The sequence below is a fragment of the Panulirus ornatus genome, chromosome 69 (genome assembly GCF_036320965.1).
Source record: "Panulirus ornatus isolate Po-2019 chromosome 69, ASM3632096v1, whole genome shotgun sequence".
NCBI lineage: Eukaryota > Metazoa > Arthropoda > Malacostraca > Decapoda > Palinuridae > Panulirus > Panulirus ornatus.
Window position 1 is genome coordinate 15,013,088 of NC_092292.1, and position 18,069 is coordinate 15,031,156.

At 48.3% G+C, this 18,069-nt stretch overlaps 1 protein-coding gene across 1 annotated transcript in view; it reads left to right on the forward strand.

Annotated features, from left to right (window-relative positions):
• LOC139747544 (obg-like ATPase 1) overlaps positions 1-18,069 on the forward strand; it is a 60,241-nt gene that overhangs the window by 17,612 nt on the left and 24,560 nt on the right. Inside the window, exon 8 of the mRNA XM_071659950.1 lies at positions 7,147-7,287. Coding sequence (XP_071516051.1) covers positions 7,147-7,287 — 141 coding nt within the window. The remainder of the gene's footprint in view (positions 1-7,146; positions 7,288-18,069) is intronic.

An 18,069-nucleotide genomic window follows, 5' to 3' on the forward strand; every position in this document is an offset into this window, starting at 1 on the left:
TGGTGGAAGAGATGCTCTCCTTACCAATATTCAAAGGGCTTTCTCTCTAAGCCTCTTATTTCCAAGGAGTATGCAGTTTCAGGGCAAATGCCATTTATGATCAGACACAATTTAAACAAATGTTTGCAGAGAAGGGTGCTTTCACTTTGATCCTTTCCTTTGGAGTGGCAAACCGGATGGATCTCTCTACCACCAAAATCAGTGTTGTTACAGTTGTGATGTAAATTGTAGGTATGAGTTGGATAGTTGCAACAGATTCTCTGTCCTTCGATTAGACGCTTTGGAACCAGTTTTCCCCTTGACGCCTCTTCTGAGTAAGAAGCTCAAACTAGTTAGTTTTCAGTTTAAGTAATGTTGGCGACCCTAAAAGTGGGATGAGCAACCTAAGTATCAAAGATTCCTAGGGTAATGCCATTCTCCTTGTTTAATACTCAAGCTTTTTTGTCGAATCCCATCCTCAAAGTCTTGGATTCTTGTACTCACATATATGGATTTTTTTCAAACATATCTACAGGCAGAGGTGTGAAGAATGCCAAAGAGATTACCTTTTCCATATTTTTTTTTTTCTGCTTCTCGAAGATTGTGTCATTTGGTCTGGCAAAACTGTGAGTCCTTCTTGGAAGAATGTGATGCGTCAGCTTCGACTTAAGCCTTATGTCTTGAGTGCATTTAGTCCTTTTTACAGTAATGATAAGGATGGTAACGCTATTCCCTCTGTATAAGAGTGCGTTTTAAGAACCCCTGTCTGTTGCTTCAAACACAGTCACTACACTACCACACTTCTCACAACACATAGATAGCTTCAACATAACCCCCCCCCCCCCCACACACACACACGCACACACGAAACACGATCCATTTGACGCTGTTCGCTAACAAATCCTCACGCAAAAGTGACAAAAGAATGGTTAGCCACCTTCATAACCAGCCACCATGCCAGAGCTATCCACTAGAATCATACTTCTGAAACTCTCGTGGTGAGCAATGGGGTTCCCAAGAAAGCTATTCTTTCTCACCATTTTTACATGACCCTCCCTCTTCCTCACGCCGACCACAATGTGAAGTTCCTCTCATAAGCGGCTAACTCACATGGCAACACCCTTGCTGTACGCCAGCAACAATTAAACATACAGCACTACGTGGCGCCGTTAGCACAATGGCTCGCTCACAGCAAAACGTGTGCATCCCCACGTAAATCAACTATAACCTTCACAGTGTACCCCCTGACGGGTATGAATCGAACATGTGGTCTCACATTACCTTCACCGAACAGACACCAAACATGTCATCACATACAACACACATGATATATGCTCCCTACATCACAAACATGAATACGAAAACCATAAACTAATCCCTCAACATTATCTACGTGCAAGTTATCCACCCTTCTTCTAAGCTGTGCCTGAACCTGTCTGGTCTTTGACCCTTCCAAAACCAAACATAAGATCACGAGCCACAGGAACATGATTACTCAACACAGTCACCATCTTCTCAGCAACCACAGGCATTCGGCTACAACCGGTGCAGTCCCACTTCAGCGTGCTTATCAACCCCAATTACATTCAAGTTGTAATTCCATCCCACCCAAGCCACTCCATTACCCACCCACCGACCTTCATGCACAAGTAAGAAAAGCTTATTTTTTTACCCCACAACCTCACACTTCAGCCACCTGTGCTCACAGATACCCAATCCCCAGCAAACACCACACTTATAAAACCCATCCAAACTATAATGACTCGATAGATATTAAACATCCACCATTTGTTCCCCCATATTTCCCAAATCCGTCATGAACTCCGTCGTATTAGACACACGCCCATTTAAAACCAAACTACTCCCCCCCTTAGGCAAACACGAATCACACTTTTCCGTTTGGACACCACCCTATCCCTACAAACATTATAAACATTGGGGTTAGCATATCTCGTCTTACTACCGTGCCGTACCATTTCACCCCTCAGTGTTGCCACATCACCCCCAGCATTCTAAGTCCCCCCACCTCATCATATGACTCAAGCATTTTAAGTGTACTACACGCCCACCAGACCACACCACAGTATACCCCAGAAATGACGTACTACTACTCCATTATGCATTGTCCTGCCACTGCATCGCACTCTCCCATCATGCCATCCTTACACCCATCTTAAGTGCTCCACCACGATATTTTGCGATCGCTGAAATATTCAGGGAATCGCCACGAGAAAGAAAGAAAGCGCCCGCCGAAACGGCATACTGAAGAGCGCCAAAATGTACGAGCTTCCTTGGTGACTAGAATGATGTACGTGTGTATATTTGACGTGCGGTGCCTTTCTTGCAAATCCAGTTCAGGGAGATTAGGTCGGAGAGATTGTGCGTTGGGGGGAAAGAAAAAAGTTGCCTTACTTCTTTCTTGAAGTCGAGGGGGCATCCCCATGATGTTTTTTTGATATACGTGCTGCTAGTGGGGTTCATCTGTCGGGTCATGGTGGATGTCTTCGCTGTTTTTTATGGACAGATTTTTTTTTTTCAGCGGCATTGTGCAATACTACGTTTCAACCTTGATTTTCAGTATGTTACATAGCTCATCAAATTGGCCGGTTTCGGTATAGGGAGTTATGTGTGCATGCGGATTAGGTGTTCAAAATGCCCTCCTAGATTTTCCTAGCTGTTATGATTGTATTTAGGGTGTGATCAATACAATAGGAGAGCTTTTTAGATTGACACAGTAAATACGATGTTTTACTTTGCAGTATAAGATTTTAAGGTATTTTTTTTTATATAAGATTTTAAGGTATTTGGGTTTTTTTTTTTTTTTTAGCCCTTCCGGTTTTCCACCCTTACGAAATTGTAGGAACACACCCAATTACTTTGCCTGATTCCTTCAATGACGTTGGCGTTGTAATTTTGAAAAGTGTTCAGAATGCGAGCGACCCTCTTTGTTGATGTGTTTTGGTTCCTGTCGTACCGTTCATCAGTAGTTCACACCTACCTACCAACCCGTCATCAATGCCACAATAGCACTAGATTAACCCACTTTCCCTCTGCGATGTCTTAACATCTCCCCCCTTTTATTCTCACGGTGGCATACATACATCTATCCCCTCATCGTAGGCTCCCTCTTGCAAGCGGGCAGCGTACGGCCACTCCGTCGTGTCCTTGTATATATACCACCCCACCCCACACCACACCACACCACTCTACAGCCTCTCTCTTTCTTTGTCCCTGCGTATCACTGCTGTCTCATTATCCCATCTCTCCTCCCCCTGCCTGATATCACGCTATCTTAACGCTCCTCCTCCTCTTCCTCCTCCGCCTTGCTGTCGTATCAGGCCCATTATGCATATTAAAGCTAGATAGCCCATTAAAACTTCCTCCGTGTATGATGATGCACCTGCATCCAGTCCTTAGTTTTGGGAGGTGAGTTTACGGTGACACTGTTAGGGAAACGTGTACTTTGGTATACGTCTGTAGCGAGCGAGAGAGACACTGAAATTTAGGAATCAGCTGAATTATTTACATATACGTGTGTGTGTGTGTGTGTGTACACATGGAAAGATTTGGAGATAAATCCTCGGGATTTTGGCTGCACAGTGAGCCAACTGTCACTTGGGAGTGTGCGCTTAGGATTACATCCGCTAACGAGGGAATTTCTCTCTCTCTCTCTCTCTCTCTCTCTCTCTCTCTCTCTCTCTCTCTCTCTCTCTCTCTCTCTCTCTCTCTGAAAGCCGTAATCCCCCTTCATTATTTATATTTTTTTCCCCTAATTTGCGTGAAGTCTCTTGACAGTGTGATGGGTTACAGGTTTCTTTTTTTTTGGAAAGGGAAACACCCCCGCCCTCACTTTTAAGGATGTGAAATCGGGATTTATTTAGTGTGGAAATGATTTTGAGGTCCTGGTGATTGCCATCGTTTTATTGGCAGTGAGTTCTAGTGTCGTAGATTGGCACTGGTAAGATAAAGAGTAGAAACGTGTCTTTTATCTGTTGTCAGTTACACAGGAATGGATGAGACGAATCTCTGATGCGATAGATATGTTATCTTTCATCTGCAACGTATCGTGGAAGTAGATAAAGACGAATCCCTGGCGCGATAGATGTTTTTATCTGCCACGTAACGTGAAAATAGATAAGGCGAATTACTGACGCGATAGATAAGTTATCTTTTTATCTGCAGCGCGAGGGGGAAATAGATAAGACGAGCCCCTGGCGCGATAGACATTACAGTTGTTGTCATTCTCGCCACCCCATCGACCCCCACTTGTTTATTATTGTATATCTCGCCGTGGATACTACCGGTTCTGGTATTCCAGTCGTCGCTAGAGGAACGTACATATTCCTTTTTCTCCCCGAGTCGTCGGTAATTAACAGGGGTAATTATTGTTGATGTGGGGGAGTTGGGGGGGAAGTGTGTGTGTGTGATTGGTGGTTGGCAGAGTGCTTGTTGATTAGCTGAGGGGGCCACGGTGGGCGGAGCCACCGGCCATCCCCGATTGGTCGGGAGGGCCGGCGACAGTTTCAGTGGTTCCCCTCCCTATCCCCCTCCCGCTTCCATCCCTCCCTCCTCCCACCTCAACGCAACCTCTTGCCGTGGAGCCTCCCTTACTTATCTAACCCATTTATTCCCCTTTATGGGCCTCCTCGCTCGGTAGTTGTCGACTGAATGATGGCGCCCCGTAATACCGCAAGCTCCACGACCCAGCAGTGAGACGCCCAGGAGGTAATTGAAGATAATTTTAGATAGTTTTCTTTTATTTCCCCCCCTCTCTCTCTCCACCACCACCACCCACCCCCTCCGCCTCCTCCTCCTACTCCTCCTCCTCCTCCTCCTCCTCCTCCTCCGCCTCCTCCTCCTCCTCCTCCTCCTCCTCCTCGCACACTCCCGACAGTAAAGGGGTGTTTGGCAACTGGGGTCGCGTCGCTCGGGTGGATAATTGGTGCGTCTGCAGTGTCCTTGTCTTCCCCCCCCCCCCAATCTCACGGGAAAATCTCTCTCTCTCTCTCTCTCTCTCTCTCTCTCTCTCTCTCTCTCTGCTCTCTCTCATCTCTCTCTCTCTCTCTCTCTCTCTCCTCTCTCTCCTCCTCTCTTCCCTCTCTCCTCTCCCTCTCTCTCCCCATTGCCTGACCTCTTGACCACGCTTAGTTTGCAAGATTTTTTTTAGGATGTCAGGATTTCAGCCCCGAAAATCTTTTACCTAAAACACGCAGGACCCATTTATACACAGGACGCTGTTGTGGGGAGGGGGGAAAGGTATAGAGAGAATGCATCACGTACACCGAAAACCAAATCTCCAGATGAAGCATTAAATCGTTTCTCAAAGGTAGTTAATTATATATATTTGGTCATTAAAAAATACCCTAATTACGAACAGTAGCAGAGTACACAAAGTCTTTCAAAACGTAACCAGTCATACTGAAGCACTGAAATCACAAGGTAACACTGTCTTGTCCACAGAGAGCACAGAATCCAGTATGGCTTGATATCTTAAACTGGTCATCCTTCAGCTCGCCTCTGTGCATCTGCCATGAGTAGATGTGTTTTTGTTATTAATTCTCAAAGACTGAATGAGCGCTCCCAAGGTCACGGAAAAATGGATATGTGAATCTTGATCCAAAAGCAAAAATTTTTATGTATCTTGAAATAGCCGGGCTTTTTCGGTGTACAGGTGAAATCCTTCAACCACCTCTGGTTGGTTGGTTGATTAATTGGGTTGGGGGGAGGGTGGGCTTTAATTAGGCCTTAATGACTCCCAGGGTCGTTAAGGCCATCAGCGTCAAGTTCAATTATGGAATAGACTTGACCACCTTCATCACATGTTCAGGATGATTCTGAGACCAGACCACACCCTCTCTCAGCTTGTATGTATCCTCTGAGGACAGTAGCTTTGGTCCTTAGTAACACTAAGAGAGGGCCATTCCAGCTGTTGCAGGCTCATGCCACACTAGGGGGTGGGGTGTGTTTTGAACAAGCGAGAGTATTGCTGTTGTGAGAGGGTAGGTTAGTAAGAGCAAAGAATGTGTCTCGTGTTGTCTACCATGATCGCATCAACACAAGGAAATGATTTACCGGAAAATCATCCATTCCGTTATGATGAACACACACACACACACACACACACACACACACACACACACACACACACGCACACACGAACCTCGCTTCTCACTTGGAGACGCGTGTTATTGATAGCTTATCAGTTTATAACACTAGTAATCTTATCACTGCAAAATAGTATAGTCGAATCTTGGAACGCCCTTCCAGGAGTGGTCATGGGCTCTTACAGATAGACAGTTGCTTTGCCATGAGCCAGTGGTCTGGAGGGCAAGCGAAAAATCATTAAGAGAAAAATGGCTTTTTGCTTTGTGAAACACGCGTGTAGCTTGAAGCGTTTGCCAGGGTCCAGGCAGAATGGCGAAGTTGCCAGGGTTTCGGTACGGTTGTGTATTCCAGGCCTGTGACCCACTGCTAATTTCCATGAACCTCCAGTGTGTGTGTGTGTGTGTGTGTGTGTGTGTGTGTGGGGGGGGGGGTGTTCCATGAACCTGTTCTCCATGTGTTCTCAAAATTTGAACACTCATGCGCATAGTAGCTTGGTATATAAAGCCCCTGTTTCACACCACTGTCGTGCATATAGCCCGTAAGGGGTACTCCAGCATTGATTCTATTATTGCCAAATTAGGGTACATGTATACCCATTATCCTATGCTGTAGTTGGTACCTCTCCAAATCGTGGAATCATTTCGGAAACCCTTCGTCGAAGCATGCCACATGGTCCGCACTCCGAGTCATTGACATCAGTCCACACATTACGAACGTCACCCCCATATCCTTCCTCTGTGCTTGTTACCGGTGCCCCTCGCGGTCACAGCTCCGTCAGGCTATTGCGAAGACACAAGGGGGGGGGGTTTCCGGGGGCGGCGTAGGTTCTTTCCCAAGGCCAAGGTTGAAGGTGGCTCTGAACTAGTGCCTTTATCATTTACTGAAGAAGACGACGTAAGGGTTTCCGGGTTTATGGAGGTTTCTCTGCTTGAAGACCCGGGTCATGAGGCATGTTTTGTGGCTAGAACTTGCGTATGTTGAGGCTTATAGTGGTTCAGTGAACAGTGTGATTTTCGATGACATTTTCTTGTAATTTGAACTTTTCTCTCTCTCCCTTTTCAGGTTGATGAAGATCAAAGAGTGGATTGATGCTAACGACCCCGGCGCCATCCTCATTCCGTTCTCGGGTGTCTTCGAGCTGAAGCTGGTCGACATGGAACCTGAGGCAAAATCCCAGTTCCTTCAGGAGAGCAACGTCACCAGGTAGGTCTCGCGAGGACGTTCGCTTCCTGTGGTGCCTCGGGGAAAACCCCACACGAGACACAGGTCCTCCAGACATAAACACACACACAACCCTGCCTGAACATAGCATCTTTCTGAATCCGTCTCTTGTGTTGATCCGGATAGTTAGTTAGCTCTTCGGACTTTGGACCTATCAGCTGCTTGTGTCATTAAGGACGTCGAAATATCCTGTAACACCCTCAAGTGTTAAAAGATAATTCAAAGGCCACTAACGCTTTCACTGTGTACGCAACCCTCTTGATCTAGAGAACTTAGACACGCCTGACACGACGCTAATGGAATCCCACACCGTGTGGGTCGTTGTGGCCTGACTAAGTGACCCTAAACCTCTGAGTCGCAACGTAGCGCATGGACTTAACACCTCTTGGTTCCCCTAAGAGGCTACAGAATCTTATACATACCTGACCCCAACATTGCAGCTCACTGGGACTCTGCATTTCACATAGGATCAGTCTCGCATGGACCTCATAAGAGGTCTACACCAGGTAGGTCCCAGGACCTGACACAGACTTGACCCCCTTAGAGGCCATCACCCCTAGAGACCATCGCGACCCCCTAGAGACCATCACCAGGTAAGTTCCAACACCAGACATAGCCTTGAGGCCCCCAGAGAGCATCATTAGGTAAGTTCCCAGCACCCGACACAGACATAAAGTTGGTCTGATTTATGGTTGACTAAATTCAACCCAAGTAAACTTCCAGAGGGACCTTGACAGACTCTTAAAGTTGGTCTGATGCATGGATGATGGTCTTATTCGTGGTTGATGGTCTGATGCATGGTTGATGGTCTGATACATGGATGATGGTCTTATTCGTGGTTAACCAGTTAGGTTCCATCGCCTGACTGTAGAGACCTGGCCCCTGAGAGACCACCTTCTGGTGGGTCCCAGCTCCTAGTAACCCATACCAAGTAAGTTTCCAGACCTGGATGTCCACATGGTACCTCCCAGACCCAAAATGCTTCCAAGACTCTAATGTTTTAAAGAAGTTTACGCGATGGTTAACTTTTCACAGAACGTGATTACGTTTTGTAATATGTCGTTGTTATTTTACGTAATGTAGTATTGGAGACATTTTATTCTTGAAAATATGAACTACCCCTGGCCATAGTTTTGAAATGGTAATAGAAGGAGCGTGTTTTTTGGTTCCTTCAGCAGCTGCCCAAGTGCTGTATAGAAAGTCAGTTTATAGTGTCATTATCAGTGAATGTGAAAGTGTTATATATATATATATATATATATATATATATATATATATATATATATATATATATATATATATATATATATCATTTTATCCCTGGGGATAGGAGAGAAAATACTTCCCACGTATTCCCTGCGTGTCGTAAAAGGCGACTAAAAGGGAAAGGAGCGGGGGGGCTGGAAATCCTCCCCTCTCGTTTTTTTTTCTTTTTTTTTAATTTTCCAAAAGAAGGAACAGAGAAGGGGGCCAGATGAGGATATTCTATCAAAGGTCCAGTCCTCTGTTCTTAACGCTACTTCTCTAACGCGGGAAATGGCGAATAGTATGAAAAAGATATATATATATTTGTTCGTTTGTCTGTGGTGTAAGATTAGGTAATTGTGCCACCTTCTCGCCCCTGTACATCCCTTCCTCACCTCCATACACTCATTACGACCAGCTGTCGGTCATTGTAGTTACAGCCGACCCTTTTTTTTTGGGGGGGGGTTGTGGTGTTTAGTGAACCATGGTTGGAAGACTGCTGACGCCAGCCACACACCCCACGAAGAACCCTCCAGTATTCAGTGACCTTCCGACACTATTGTCGCATGGTGGGCTCTTGTGATGACGCAGACAGATGACGAAGACGTGCCTCGAATCGCACCGCCACCTAGGCCGTCAGATGATGTGAATACACACACACACACACACACACACACATACAAGCACACACAGACACACGAACACCCCCGCCGACACGTCTGTCACATGTCCAAAGGCTTAAAACCTGTTTGCCGAGCCGATTATTGTGGCCCGTATGTTGTGTGTATAAATCCGGTGATGGCAGCCGTGTCCCGGGCCGAGTTCCATGACGGCCGACAGTAACACGGGAATTTACAGGGCAAGAGTCGGACATTAGCTGTGATTATCGTGGACATAACTCCCGGCCACCTCTCGTCCCGTCCCGCCTCACATTGACGCCGCTGGCTTTGGGTAGGGATTGGGCTAAGCAGCCAGCCATGTCTGGGATCGAGTAAGAACTGTGAATTCGAGGCATTTTATCATCATTATCTCTCATATATATATATATATATATATATATATATATATATATATATATATATATATATATATATATAATATATTGGGCTAGGAAATGGAAGGACGTGGATGGAAGGATATGAAAGACATCATCGGTCTGGTGTGCGTGCGTGTCGGAGCGAATGGCTTCGACTCGACAACTGGAGAAATGACAATTTGCTCTGATGACATATTATATTGTTTACCTTGTGACGGTGGGGGGGTTTTTGTTGTTGTTTATTTGTTTTTCCTTGTCGTCGCCTTGTTTTATGCGTTGGTTTATGTAAAAGATGGAGACACAGTGTGTGTGTGTGTGTGTGTGTGTGTGTGTGTGTGTGTGTGTAGAGGTTTATATATATATTTTTTTCTGTATTCGGTCCGAGTGTGATTTGGGGAAGGTGTTTGAGTCTAGGGCAGTTATGTTTTGTGGGTTTTTTTTCTGCCCAACGATGGTGGAGCCTCGCGTCACGCAGTTTATTTTGGCAGTCATCTGATGACTTATGGAGAGGAGGAGACATTACCCGGTAGAAGTGGGTGGTGGTGACATGGTCCTTCCTGACCAGTGGCTGTTTCCATGAGTGGTAGATGATGGTGGTCTCTGGAGGTCCATTCAGCTGAGTTGGGTAGCTCCCGGACCATGATGTTTGCGACCCTTTTGGGGCACGACATTACGACCCTTTGGAGCACGACGGTACGGCCCTTGACCATGATGATTACGACCCTTGGAGTACGACGGTATGGGCCTGTGACCATGAGGTTTACGACCCTTAGAGCGCGACGGTATGGGCCCTGTGACCATGATGTTTACGACCCTTAGAGCGCGACGGTATGGGCCTGTGAACATGATATTTACGACCCTTAGAGCATGACGGTACGGCCTTTGAGCTCGATGTTTACGAGCCTTGGGGCACGACGGTATGGGCCTTTGACCCATGATGTTTACGACCCCTTGGATCACGACGGCCCTTGAGCGTGAGGTCTACGACCCCTGTAGCACGACAGTACGGCCTTTGGGTACTGTGGCCTGGCCTTTGATCTGATCCTAAGGGAGGGGGTGGGTTCCTTCGTTCAGTCGAGGGGTGGGCCTCATGGTAGTATATGAGGCTGTGGTCCACCCAAGGCGGCCTTGCACTGTGGAGTCTCATCGGCGCTTGGTTGTCACATGATGAAGTCTTCGCCAGGAGCCACTGGCTGAGCGATCTTGGTGTACACCAACGGCCTAGAGCCTATTAGCAGCTGTCATTACTAGCTTCTCGCTTACACACTAAAAATACTGGATGTGTCCCGTCCTCATGAAGCTGCTTGAGAATACAAGCCTTGTAAACTCGAGGGACGCGGGAGGGTGCACGGTGTAAAAAGTGCTAACCACATTAAGACAGAACACAAGGGCAGTTAGGCCCACTTTTTGACGTATGTCTTGTAGGCCCACTTTTTGACATGTCTTGTAGGCCCACTTTTTGACGTATGTCTTGTAGGCCCACGTTTTGACGTATGTCTTGTAGGTCCACGTTTTGACGTATGTCTTGTAGGCCCACTTTTTGATGTATGTCTTGTAGGCTCACTTTTTGACGTATGTCTTGTAGGCCCACTTTTTGACGTATGTCTCGTAGGCTCACTTTTTGACGTATGTCTTGTATTCGGAGCACTGACAGAATTGTCTACCAACAGACACTTTTTGACTGCGGTGTCTACTCATACACACTGTGACCCGAAGCGTCAACCCCAACGACGTTCCGTCCCAAGTAACAAAGGACGCAAGACAGATCTATCGACCTTATCTACCAACAGACACACTGAGCGAGGCATATACCCACAAAGCCTTTGTCAAAAGTATACTGCTAGCATTTTGGGCCTCGGGGCCTGTTGCTCAGCTCACTCGACCACTTCAGAAATGTGTCACTGGATCAGTCAGTCGACACTTTTAGATTTGTAAATGCGTGTTGTAAACTTAAAGAACTGTCCCTCCTCCTTCACTGTAAATTGAATAATTGTAAATGCGTGTTGTAAACCTAAAGACCTGTCACTTCTCCTTCACTGTAAATTGAATAATTGTAAATGCGTGTTGTAAACCTAAAGACCTGTCCCTTCTCCTTCACTGTAAATTGAATAATTGTAAATGCGTGTTGTAAACATGAAGACCTGTCCCTTCTCCTTCACTGTAAATTAAATGATTTACCCTCGATAGGCTCGAGCGATTGTATTTATTGATTAGTGGAACAAAGGATATAATCGTCCTTGACCCACGGAAAACGTAAACTGCTCCACATCTGGTCGACACTGGTAGAGAGATAGGAGAGGAGAGGAGAGGAGAGGAGAGGAGGGAAGGAAAAAACAGAATAGCGGTGTCTCGGTAGTACCCCCAGACTAGTCGGAGGGGGGTAATGGGCAGGGAACCCACCACCCACCCCCAAGTACAGGTTGCCACCACGGGCTAACGGTGATCTCCGGTGGGGGGAGGTTGATCTAGATCTGTCGCTAGGGGGGAGGGTGTGTGTGTGTGTGTGTGTGTGTGTTCCCGAGATGTTGCAGGGGGGTAACATGGAGACCCAGAGATGCCGTTTGAGGTCAATTTTGAGAGTCCCCGAGATGCCGGATGAGGAGGAGGGGTAATATTTGAGCACCCAGAGATGACCTAGGGGGTAAAATAGGATTCCAGAGATGCTCTAGGGGGGTAAATTCAGATCCGCTAGATGTTGTAAGGAGTAGAATTTTAAGAGTCCATTAAACGCTGTTGGGGTAAAACGAATCGAGTCATTGGAACTCCGGGGGGTAGAAATGAGTGTCCCTGAAACACGGGTTTGGGGGGGGGGAGGGTAAAGTCAAGACTCTGAAGTGCTGCGGGGGTAAGATAAAACCCCTTAAATGCCGCCGGGGGGTAAAATTAAGTCCCTGAAGTGTTGCAGGGGTATAGTTAAGCCACAATGCCGGCCGGGGTTAAACAGTTCGAGTCCCTGGAACGCAATGGGGTTAACTTAGGCTGAGTTCGAGAACGCTGCGAGGTAAAAATTTTAAAGAGTAGAAATGAATACTTGAAACTCATTGGGGTAGAATCTAGTAGGATGGCTTCGAATGCCAGTCGAGTGACATAGATTTGTTTTTTCTTAAGCCATCCCTGTTTTGATCCGAATGCGCTCACTGGCTCAAGTCGTCCTCGGAAAATTGAAGACAGGGTTCGAATCTGACTCAGGGGAGTCGATTCACCAGCAGGCAAGGATGTGTGTGTGTGTGTGTGTGTGTGTGTCTATCCTCGTGAAATAGATAGAGAGGAGGAAAATATGACGTATAGATATACCCGATGCATCTTAAGGCATCAGCTTTTGAAAGAGAGAAAAGTTGGACACACGTATGCATGAATATTTCGTGTTTGACGGAATCAGACATAACGGGTTTCGCATTCGATCTTAATTGAACCGGTTGCGCCGTAATGGTCCACGTGAGTTATCTTTTTCAGCGGTCATAAAGACTGGGTTTGTTTTTGTTTTTTTCTTATATTCCCCGTTGCAACTTTTTACCGGGTCCAGACTTGCTTCCTCCACTTCTGTCTGTCTGTCTGTCTGTCTTGTCCGGAAACGCCAGTCATTAAGAAGTGGTGGTGGTGGTGGAACGGCGTCTGCCGCTGCTGGATGGTTGGAGTGGGGTGTGATGTGGGTTGTAAGGCGGGGTGGGAGGGCTGGCTGGTTAGTTCTTGGATGGATGGTAGTGGTAGCGTTAGTATGATGCGGGTAGGAGGATGGTGGTTGTGTGTGTGTGTGTGTGTGTGTGGAGGGGATGGTGGTAGGCGTAGTTTATGCGCACTAGTGGTGGTTGTAGAGGTGGTAGAGACATAGGTAGGTAGGTATATTGCTGTCGATGGTGGTTTAGTGGAAGGGGGAGGCAGAGCTAGGGGATTGTGGTAGGGGTACTGAAGTACGTTATGCCGTAGTGGTTGATGGTGGTTTAGTGGAGGGGGAGGCAGAGCTAGGGGATTGTGGTAGGGTTACTGTAGCGCGCATGTCGTAGTGGTAGGGTATATATATATATCGAAGCGGAGGAGGGGAAAGAAAACGTATTTTCGATCGTGGTAGGAAACTGCGGTGGCGATGGTGGAGAACAGAAGTAGTGGTGGCGATGGTGGAGAGCAGAAGTAGTGGTGGCGATGGTGGAGAACAGAAGTAGTGGTGGCGATGGTGGAGAACAGAAGTAGTGGTGGCGATGGTGGGGAACAGAAGTAGTGGTGGCGATGGTGGGGAACAGAAGTAGTGGTGGCGATGGTGGAGAACAGAAGTAGTGGTGGCGATGGTGGGGAACAGAAGTAGTGGTGGCGATGGTGGAGAACAGAAGTAGTGGTGGCGATGGTGGAGAACAGAAGTAGTGGTGGCGATGGTGGAGAACAGAAGTAGTGGTGGCGATGGTGGAGAACAGAAGTAGTGGTGGCGATGGTGGAGAACAGAAGTAGTGGTGGCGATGGTGGAGAACAGAAGTAGTGGTGGCGATGGTGGAGAACAGAAGTAGTGGTGGCGATGGTGGGGAACAGAAGTAGTGGTGGCGATGGTGGGGAACAGAAGTAGTGGTGGCGATGGTGGAGAACAGAAGTAGTGGTGGCGATGGTGGAGAACAGAAGTAGTGGTGGCGATGGTGGGGAACAGAAGTAGTGGTGGCGATGGTGGGGACCAGAAGTAGTGGTGGCGATGGTGGAGAACAGAAGTAGTGGTGGCGATGGTGGGGACCAGAAGTAGTGGTGGCGATGGTGGGGAACAGAAGTAGTGGTGGCGATGGTGGGGAACAGAAGTAGTGGTGGCGATGGTGGGGACCAGAAGTAGTGGTGGCGATGGTGGAGAACAGAAGTAGTGGTGGCGATGGTGGGGACCAGAAGTAGTGGTGGCGATGGTGGAGAACAGAAGTAGTGGTGGCGATGGTGGAGAACAGAAGTAGTGGTGGCGATGGTGGGGAACAGAAGTAGTGGTGGCGATGGTGGGGACCAGAAGTAGTGGTGGCGATGGTGGGGAACAGAAGTAGTGGTGGCGATGGTGGAGAACAGAAGTAGTGGTGGCGACAGGAAGGTTGAGGATGATAGAGAGTTGCTCCCACGAGTGACAGACAGGATGGCACAACCTCTCCGAAATAGGCGTGAGACGCTTGTCTGTGTGTGTGTGTGTGTGTGTGTGTGTGTCAGTGCTAGTTAGTTAACACGGGGAGGGGGGGTAGGGATGGGGTGCCACCCACCCACCTACCTGGGCCGCCCAGTTGGTCGGCAAAATACACCCCGGGCTGGCCGGGCGAGGCCCAACCCTCTATAAATAAACCGCCAACCGTATTTCTACGATTGTCACGCCCCCATCGGGCTACGGGCCCCAGGTAGTCCGTGTCACTAAGGATCGCTATCCCACGGCGCCGGAACGGGAGCGTCGACCCTGCGCGGCCACGGTGTTTAGCACGGGGTTGTGTGTGAGGGGGGGTTGTGATGATGGCAGAGGGGAAGGGAGGTCCTCCTCCTCCCCCCCTCTCCTTCTCCTCCTCCTCCCTAGGGGATGTTGCCCACTGGTGTCGCTGTCATTATCCGTGGGGCTCGGAATTCGGGGGTTTCGGGGGAAATGATACGACCCTTGTGGATCCAAATGATATGGGCCTCTGTCAGGGGAAGGCCATGAGGATTGGAGGCGCGGGAGGGGATGACTCCCCCACGAGATAATTTGGGTACCCCGGTTCCTCACGGGTCCTCTCCTCCTCCTCCTCCTCCTCCTCTTCAGGTGGGTAATTAAGCTCTCGTGGAGGATTCGCTACTTCCCCGTGGCCTGCCAGGGGAGGGAGGGTGTTTGGGGTGGCGATGTTGAGGTGGGGGTTAACGAATGCTCCTCGTTTACCGCCGCCCGCGTTCTCCGACACTTGAAGGGTCTCGTTGTCGGCGTCTTTCGTTGTAACTGTGGGTGACGTATGTGTGCTTGTGTGTGTGTGTGTGTGTGGGTACGCATGTTGATCCTCCTGGCCTTTGAACCTGACCCTTTCTAAGGATCAGGTTGATAAGGCCAGGCTGTCGCACACGAAGGGTCGTATCGTCGTGCTCAGGGTGTCGTACCGTCGTGCTCAGGGGGTCGTATCTTCGTCCTCAGCGTATTATCCAAATACCTATCAATGGGTCCATGTCATGTGTCCCTAACTGCAAGTGGATTGCATTTCTTACATCCATCTTGCTACGGGGTCTTCCAAAGGCCTGGCTGAAGTTGTCTCTGGAATATTTTCTTTTCCACGATGCCCGACACACCGCAGGCGAAGGTCATCTCGTATGGAAGGGCTGGAAGGTAGAGAAAGAGAAAGTGGGTGTTCAATCCCAGGCTTCTCAGGTGTGTGTGTGTGTGTGTGTGTGTGTGTGTGTGTAGACGTGAAATCCTCGGCTTATTTGTTAATAGGAAGAAGGAATTTTATTTTCTATATATGTATATGTTAGCTGAGACCCTAAATCAAGGCCATCCCATTAACGAGGCCAGGTGAGGATATTCCCTCTTTTCTTAACGCTACCTTGCTAACGCGGGAAATGGCGAATAGTTTGAAAGAAAAGAAAGAATATATATATATATATATATATATATATATATATATATATATATATATATATATATATATATATATTTATAATATATAATGTATTGTTATTATGTGGACCTTACGGGATTTTTTTTCTTAGATACACACGTATGAATTCTACAGAGCAAGCATTACGTAGGTGAGGTTTGCTGTAGGGCGCAACCTGAATTGGCCATTGTAGCCAAGTAACGAGGAAATGTATATTGGACCCATATTACCATAGAGGTGGGTGACGAGAGGATAAAGCTTGTGTTCTTGCTGTGTGCTTATGGCGAGGATGGCCCCCTTGGAGATCTATGGTTACTCTCTCTCTCTCTCTCTCTCTCTCTCTCTCTCTCTCTCTCTCTCTCTCTCTCTCTCTCTCTCTCTCTCGTGTATGTGTGTTTCCCACCATCCCCCCCCCCTCTTGGCGTTCAGACATCATTATATATATTTTTTCTCCCCATTTTACGTTTTCTTCAAGTTATTGCTCTTACGTTCATTATCATGTCTTCGTTTATCATGCTTCATGACTCGTATTAATCCCCAGGTATTCTTTCCCAACACCCCCCTTCCACCTTCCCCCTGTTTCCGTGGGTGTTGGGGGAAAATTTTCCCCATCCACCTGGACCTTTTGTCTTGTGTGTGTGTGTGTGTGTGTGTGTATTGACAGGAGTCGGCCTTGCTGGTGGTGGCTGGCTGCTGGCTGGGGCAGCGTCCGACTGACTGTCGCCTGCCCTAACACGCGAGAATGTCATCCACCACCGCATCACGTGCTTCCCACACCACACACCCACTCTCTCTCTCTCTCTCTCTCTCTCTCTCTCTCTCTCTCTCTCTCTCTCTCTCTCTCTCCAACGTTTGTTGGTGTATTCCTCTCGTCCACATCATCCAAACACCCCAACGACACCACCACCACCATCAGCAACCACCACCACACCACACCACCACCGTCATCAGCAACCACCACACCACCACACCACCACCATCATCAGCGACCACCACCACGCCACCATCATCATCAGCGACCACCACCACCACCACCACGCCACCATCATCAGCGACCACCACCACACCACCATCATCATCAGCGACCACCACCACACCACCATCATCAGCGACCACCACACCACCACCACACCACCACCATCATCAGCGACCACCACCACCATCAGCCATCATTAGTTGAGGAGCTCCTCTTGCGTGGTAGCCGCCCCTCCCTCGCACACGGAGTTCCCCATTCTATCCTCCGTCATCGTACTTTCCCTCCTATCCTCCACCCTCACCAGAGCAACCCCTTACCCCTTTCCTCCCCCTGTGTATCCATCCACTTTACCCCCCTTTTATCCACCGGCTCTTCGTCCACCTTTCCATCAGTCCAAACCATTTGTCTACCCCCCTCTCATTCCCCTTAGCCACGACTCCATTCACGTAAATCCCTACTACTGCTGCTTGACCCAATCATCTTGGGCCTCCGTCCAAATGACTTCGGGGGTAATTATCGTCGCGCGGGCCGGGGAGAGAGGGGGTTGCATCGCAAAGCCTCCTCACAGATCGTTGATGCTGGTGGTGGATTTACGTCTGGGTCGTGCCGTGCCCGAATTACGTCCTCGCAGGAGGTGATGTAGTGGCTGAACGTGCACCCGCCCCTGACGGAGACCCAGTGAAGAGGGTTGTGGTGGGCGGGGAAGGGTTTGACATGATGTTTGTGGGAGGTTCGAACGGGGGGTGCAGTGTGTGTGTGTGTATGTGCGTGTGTGTGTGTGTGTGTGTGTGTGTGTGTGTGTGTGTAATGGTCGCGCTCTTGGTACATCTCACTGTCGCTGGAGGGAGGGGAAATACGACTCAAGTTCACTTTCCCTTGGCGGAGGAGAATGTGACCGGGGTTCAACTCTCCCCCTTCGGTCGACATGAAAATTGGGTGGGTGAGACGAAGTCAAGCTT